General features: G+C 36.9%; 1 protein-coding gene across 1 annotated transcript; it reads right to left on the bottom strand.

Moving 5' to 3' along the window:
- Window positions 1–5,283: 5,283 nt before the first annotated feature.
- On the bottom strand, window positions 5,284–7,020 carry LOC113783002 (cytochrome P450 94A1-like). Its single transcript, XM_027329002.1, has one exon. The coding sequence runs from the start codon at window positions 6,982–6,984 to the stop codon at window positions 5,479–5,481; it is 1,506 nt and encodes a 501-aa protein (XP_027184803.1). The 5' UTR covers window positions 6,985–7,020; the 3' UTR covers window positions 5,284–5,478.
- Window positions 7,021–7,427: the final 407 nt, after the last annotated feature.

Consider the following 7,427-nt stretch of genomic DNA (forward strand, 5'->3'; position numbering starts at 1 on the left):
GATTGCATGTATGGGGCACCGCTGAACTTTAGCTCATCCCACGTTACTTGTTTTCCTTAACAGGTTCTGGCATTTGAGAGACCTGAAGTCTACCTTTACCTTTTATGAATGTTATTTTGAATCGGACTATGTACCTTTCGTCTTGGGTTGCCACTTGAAGCTGGAAAAGGGCAAGCCCTGAGTTTTGTTTGGCTTGTATGAATGTATTTGAATTTTTATGGTTTCACTTTGTGGTTTGTAATGTTATCTTTGAAGTTAATGTGTTCTTAGCATTGTAGTCGTTTTAATGGTTGGCTTGTTCGGGTGACGAATTTTGTTTTGGTTTAAGTTATACGTCATAAGGGTTTAGTCGGTTTCCTTGCGTAAGTCCTAGCGAGAGTTAGGCAGGCGACCCGCCAAACCTCTGGTTCGCCTTAGGGAGAAGTAGGGTCGCCACAAAATGCACTTTCTTCCTCGAATGATAAGTGGCTGTGAGTATATGTGAGTGATGGTTGGTCACTGTTTCTTCAGGCGCTCAAGAGGATATTGAAGGAAACCTCGGAGCTGACCACTAAAGACTTTATTTGCTCACTTACTTTTGAATTAGTGAGTGTCAAGTGCATGAATTGTTACTATATACTTGAATTGTTCCTTATTAATTGAGTATTTTGAAATTGTCAAGACGAGCGTGTACTTTATCGCACTCGTTCTCTTTTAAGTGAATTTATAATTGAATTGTGTGAAGTGAAAATTATATTTGTGTTGAATCGATGTGGATTGGAGTGAATCTCATCGACTTATAATTATATTTGTGTTGAATCGATGTCGATGAGATTGAAGTGAATCTCATCGACTTATATTTATAATAGTGAAGGACGCCCAAACTCATTGGTCAACTTTGCGACTCGAGCCGACATGGGTTTGGTCGTGAAACTTGGTGACCCATGAGAAAGTCATAAATTTAATCTATTTGAGAGATCTCGCTTGGCATACTCAAGTAGTATCGCCTTATATAAAAGAAATATGGGCCAGGGGGTGTAACAGTGAACGGGAGTGTGAATTAAGTGGAGTTCTACGAACTTAATACCTACCCGATTGACGGAGTGTCATCACGTGGAGGTATTGGATCGAGCCTCAGCAAAGCAAGTGGAATCTAGCTCCTGAGAGCTCCCGTATCCTTATTGAGTGTGTTTATTGTTAATTGTGAATTACTTGAACTTTATAGCTTTATTTCCTATATAAATGTTATTGTTACTTGAACTATGTGTTTGCATGCTTTTCTTGGTCTCACTGAGCGTTCGCTCACCCCATTAGTTTGTTTTCCTTAATAGGAGTTCGGGATGGAAAGATTTTTGGGAAGCCGACTTGATTACTTTTAATTAGAATTTTGGATGTAATTGATTAGTCAACTTTTGGTGGCTATAATTTTTGGGAATGTTGATATACCTTTTGAAACTTATGATGTAAGATTTGAATGTTCCTTTAAGGAAGCGACTTTTTTTCATTTCGACTTTTATTATTTGGTTGTTATTCTTTAAGTTTGAATTAAACTTGTATCGAGTCCTGACGAGAGGTAGGCAGGCGTTCCACGGATATCCTTGGATTCGTCCTAGGGAGAAGTGGGGGTGTCACAAGTGGTCCTAGGGATGGCAGTCGATCCTCCGCCCTTGTCCTGTCCCCCATTTTTTCTACCCATATCTCCCACCCACCCTACCCTGCCCCATACAGCTATAGGGTGCCTCCGCAATTGTTTAATTATAATTTTTATTTTCATTTTGGCATTATTACTATATATAACATCAATAACAACATTGTAAAACATTATTTTAGATTCTTAACTAAATATTCAATGTAAAATCAAAGTTAAAATTTATTTTTTTTAATTCATTTCTCTACTTTTAATGGCAAATGTGAACTTATAATCGTCATATTTGTTTAAATAAGTTACAATGTGTAAAAAAAAAAAAGAAGTAAACTAAAAATAACCAAAACACCATTTTTGTCCTAGAAATTATGATTTCTTTAGTTCCCAAATTATTATAGATATGCATATATTATTGATGTGTATCTCTATTGTGTATGACAAATCTAAACTCATAACCACTAAATTTATTTTTAATTTTCAATGAATAACTTACAATATGTAAACACTTCAAGTAAATTAAAAATAACTAAATAATCATTTTATCATACAAATTATGATATATATGTATACATTATTGATCTATAGTTATAATGTACATACACACACATTTTATCATACAAATTATGATATATATGTATACATTATTGATCTATAGTTATAATGTACATACACGCACATACACACACAAGCATGCATATATATACATTTACATATGTATGGATGAAACTATATAGATATTTATTTTTTAAAAAACTTTATATTAGTAGTGAGAGACAATACAAGGAATGGAGCGTGGGTATCTTCCCCCGTCCCCACACCCGCCCCTCCCCATGACTTCCCCGGTGTATACCCACTCCTTTTGCCATCCGTAAGAGGTCTTTTGTTCAAACTTCCTTAACAGCATATAATTTTTTTCCAATCACCAAAAATAACTCAGGTACCTGGCGCGTTTCCATTTTTATTATCATTTTTTCTTTCATATAAAAAAAGATTGTGTTGGTTTAAAAAAAAAAAAAAAAAAAAGGACTCCGTTCAAAAAGATTCTGTTCAGAGCATGGTCGATTACTGGTTTAATGAGTGTTCCAACTTCATTAACGGCGTTCACTTTTCTTCCAAATGCCGGAAGCCTGGTTGAGTTGATAGCTTGCCCGGTCCCGCTCGAGGTGGGGAAGGCCTAAGATTGGGCCTAAGTTCAACTGAGGCCTTTTTAACATTAGGATTAGCCCTAATATCTGGCTTAGCCCAATAAACAGTTGTATTTCCTTCTACTTTAGCACGATTTTTAGTCTTCTGATGTATACTAAAGAGTAACACCTATGTTACATATGTGTCATTACCAAGAGTTTAACTTAATTAAAGTATAATTATGATAATATAAAAAGGATAATTGTCAACATAATAGAGTATGTAACATGAAAGTCATATCCCATTATGTAACATAACATCCGTTGCCCTTAAATACGCATTGAAATTCATTCTTGTTCAACAATTGGTTGTCTCAAGGTGTAGCTCTTCTCTTTAAATAGGAAATTACAAGTAATTACTGGCCCAAAGCCAAAACTTCCAATCAGCATAGTTTTTTAGAATAAATACGTAGCAGGATTAGTGTTTATTACACACTTAGGGTAAAACTTTATTATTTTACTCAAATAGGCCTTGATTCTGGCACATCACCTCTGTTCACATTTGAAAGAGAGGATGCTGAGTCTAGCTGGAAAGGAAGTGTTATTGAAATATGTGATTATGGCCTTTCCAACATATGTGATGTCATACTGTAGATCACCCAAGGAGTTATGTAAGAGCATTGGGGAAGAAATGGCAAAGTTTTGGTGGAGACAAAAGGGCGAGGAGAAAAAGATGCACTGGTTAGGGTAGGAAAAATTATCTAAAGTCCAGCAGAATGGGGGTTTGAGATTCAGAGGCCTGGGAGAATTCAATCAGGCCTTGTTAGCCAAACAACTGTGGAGGACAATTACAAGGCCAAATTTATGAGTAAGTAAAATTCTCAAAGCTAGGTACTTTAAAGGGACTTCAATCTGGAAAATGAAAGGAAGAAATACTGATTCATGGTGTTGGAGAAGTATTTTGAGTGCTAAGTCTTTACTGGAGGAAGGGGTGAGGAAGAAGGTGGGTGATGGAAAAACGATAGACATTTGGATTGATAGATGGATTCCAGGGGCTACTGGAGGGAAAGTGATCACAACTGTGCAAAGTTCATGAGTTGATAAAAGAAGGTGAATGGGATGAAGAACTACTGAAGAGAGTTTTTGAAGAGGAGGATAGAGAAGAGACAGTTAAAATTCCACTAAGCCTTCAAGAGGCAAAAGACAAACTCGATTGGGCAAATTAAACCACTGGGGAGTACATGGTCAAGTCTGGTTATAGATATGCCAAGGATAAAAAGAAAGCAAGGAATCAAAGGGGAGCTAAAGGAGAATCAGGAAGCAGGAATGAGGGAAATTCCAAATGTTGGAAAGTGATATGGAACTTAAAGATGAAGCATATATTAAAACATTTGCTATGGAAATGTCTGAAGGAATTTTACCAGTTAATGAAGGGATTAAGGCAAGAAGCATGCAAGGCAGTCCAATGTGCAAGTGCCGTGGATTATATTCAGAATCGATCGAACATATGTTTTTTTATGTGTAGCAATATAGAAAAAAGTAGCCCCAATACAATGGGATGGGCTGGACAAGTTCAGAGGAAAATTCTGGCTTTGGTGGTCTGAACTTGTGGAAGCAACTGTAAGGGAGGAAGGGGAAGAGCATATCATTTTCACAGTTAACTTGTTACGGCAAATATGGAATTCGAGAAATAAGGTAAATTTTAATGGGAAGAGAAGATGCCCAATGGTAGTGGTAAACAAGCAATGACAGAATGGGTGGAGTTTCAAAAGATAAAGGAGAAGGAAAAGGAGAGTGAGGCTGAAGTACAACAGGAGAAATGGAAGTATGGAAAATGGTCTGCTCCCAGAAAAGGATGGATTAAACTCAATATGCAGCGTTGAATCAAAGAGCAAGGAGAGCAGGCTGGGGAATTGTAGCTAGAGATTGGAGAGGTAAGCTGGTTGCATCGTGGGCATGCCCATCATTCACTTGTACTGAACCAAAACTGGAGGAAGCTCTAGCAATCAGGACTGCAATGGTGAAAGCTACAGTGGAAGGATGGGAGAAGGTAATTATAGAGACTAACTGTAAAACAGTTGTGGACAAGCTTGAGAATGATGCGGAGGATGCAGTTATCTCTACAGTTTTGCAGGATATTAAGTTGTTAAAATATAGTTTTGATGAATGTTGTTTCTCTTTCATTAGGAGAAAACAACTCTGCGAGTCACAAGTTAGCAAAATTTGCTCTTTACTTGAAAGATGTAACTGAGTGGGAATTTAGTTTCCCAGTTTGAATGCTTGAGACAGCTCGAGCAGACGCTGAGGAGCAGTTGCTCTAAGATTTGTACTTGGTTGAAGTTAATGAAGTGTTGCCGTTTTTGGAAAAAAAAAAAATCATTTTTGTATGGTGTCCAAAGCATCTTTTTTATAAAGAAAATGAGAAACCTAATGCCATCCTACTAAAAGTGACATTCAAAACCTTGATCATAATTGATTACTCTGGTCATTTCATTATAAAATATAAGAAGACGGAAAGAGATATTCACACGAATGAATCCGTCCAAGAAGATGCAGTTTTATCATAAAGCCAAGCGTATACATACATATGTACAAAAGTTCAAGTAGAAACAAGACATCACCAAACATAAAGCTGTAAAGTAGTACAAGTCACTAGTAAATTATCAACCACCGGTTACATGGGATAACAGTTCATCAATAATGAAATTTCAAGGAAACAGAGAATCTTGTTCACGAACATCTCTCTTTCACCTTCACTGATAATCCACCTTTCATCCTAAGGGTCAAAGATAACAAAGGCTCAGGACATTTTCCATCTTTCAGTACTGCATCAATCCCAAATCTTTCCAAAACACAAGCTGCAATAGACTTCATCTGAATATAAGCCATATCTTTTCCTATACACATTCTTGGTCCAGCATGAAAAATTGGAAACTTAAATGGATTTTCTTGTTTATAAATTCCATTTTCCAACCATCTTTCTGGTTTGAAATCATAACAATCTTTTCCCCAAATGCTTTCCATTCTCCCCATTGCATAAGTATGGTAGCTAATAAACCAACTTTTTGCAATAAAAGTCCCTTCTGGCAAAACATCATCTCCTAAACAAGCCCTTGTATCAATTGGCACGGGAGGGTATAGCCTCATAGTCTCTGATAATGCTGCATGAAGATAATGCATTTCCCTTAATTCATCAAAATCATAGGCATCACCAATTTTTTTATGACTCCGATTTCGAATCAAATCCAATTCTTGAAGTATTTTTCTCTCAATTATTGGCCTTGTAGATAGCAACCAAAAGAACCAACTAAGAGCTGATGAAGTTGTATCCCTTCCAGCCAAAATAAAACTAATAATAATGTCCCTGAGAAATTCAGCTGAATTTTCAGAATTCCCAATAAATCTTGACAACAGATCTTCATCTTTTCTCTCAACTCGCTCTTCGAGTCTGGACTTTATGATCTTATCAGCAAACTCATGGACCGTATCAATTGATTTCTTCAACCTTTTCTCTGAACCTATGTTGAAGAATTTCTTGAATAGATAAAAAGCTGGAATAGCATACATGAATCTACCTGAGCTAAGAGTTGCAGCATCCTCGAAAGCCTCCATGAACTCACGGCCACTGGTTGCATCCCCTCCTAGACATCCTGGATCAACATTGAATGCAAGTTCGCAAATATTATCAAATGCAAAACGTTCCAAAACATCTTGCAAATCCAAAACTCTATCAACTTTGGCTGCATCTTCGAATAATGGAATTAAGCGAGTTTGCACCTCGACTCTAACGTTTTCAATAACGAAATTTCGGAGGGATTTTGTGTTGAACTCGTAGCTAGCAGTTTTCCTCTGAACTTTCCATAATTCACCATCTGAATTGAATATTCCTTTTCCAAGAAAGTCTTCAAGAAGGCCAATGAATCGAGGTCCTTTCGGGTAGTTCTCAAACTTGGCTTTGAGCATGTGTTCGACAACTCGTGGGTTGGCTGTTGTGATTCCACGGACGCCGGGGCGGCGGAAGACGGCTGTGTGGGAGGGGCATTTGGAGAGGATTTCAGTGCTCCAATCCAGAAATTGGTGGCGGTTGAGGAGGAATCCCGGTAGAGTTCCTACTACAGGGTAGATTTTGAAGCCTGTTTTGGTGGTTTGTTTGGATATTGGTTTGAGAAAAAAGAAGTAAAGGTAAAGCGAGATGAGGAAGATGAAAAGGACAGAGGGTAAAGAGAATAGCTCCATGAAGAGGATAAAGGGCCGTAGGAGCAGCAGAGTAGGCAGTAGTATTTCTTTTAAGATTTTGTTTGCTTACATATTGCATTTATGTTAAACCAGAAGGAACCAAGCACTAGGTCCATCCATAAAATTATGGCTAAAATTTATTAGGAAAAATCATCCAAAACGTCCCTCATATTTTGTAAAATAATTTTTTTCGTCCCTCACTTTTAAAAATATAATTTTATGTCCCTTACATATTTACATCGATCAAATTTAGTCCATAATTAGGTTTCCGATCATTTTTTGGCAGAAATCCATCATGTGCAAGGCACATGATCATTTTTGAAGGGTAAATTTGTCAAATTATATTTTACATAATCTGATCTATAGTCCTTCACATTTTATAAAATAAAATTTTTCGTCCCTCACATTTCACAAAATAAATTTCTCCATCCCTCACATTTCAA

This window comes from Coffea eugenioides, chromosome 9 (assembly GCF_003713205.1).
Source record: "Coffea eugenioides isolate CCC68of chromosome 9, Ceug_1.0, whole genome shotgun sequence".
NCBI lineage: Eukaryota > Viridiplantae > Streptophyta > Magnoliopsida > Gentianales > Rubiaceae > Coffea > Coffea eugenioides.

What these genes read in the sequence shown, in the direction of transcription:
- LOC113783002 (XM_027329002.1), bottom strand. Translation starts at nt 6,984, where the DNA reads ATGGAGCTATTCTCTTTACCCTCTGTCCTTTTCATCTTCCTCATCTCG.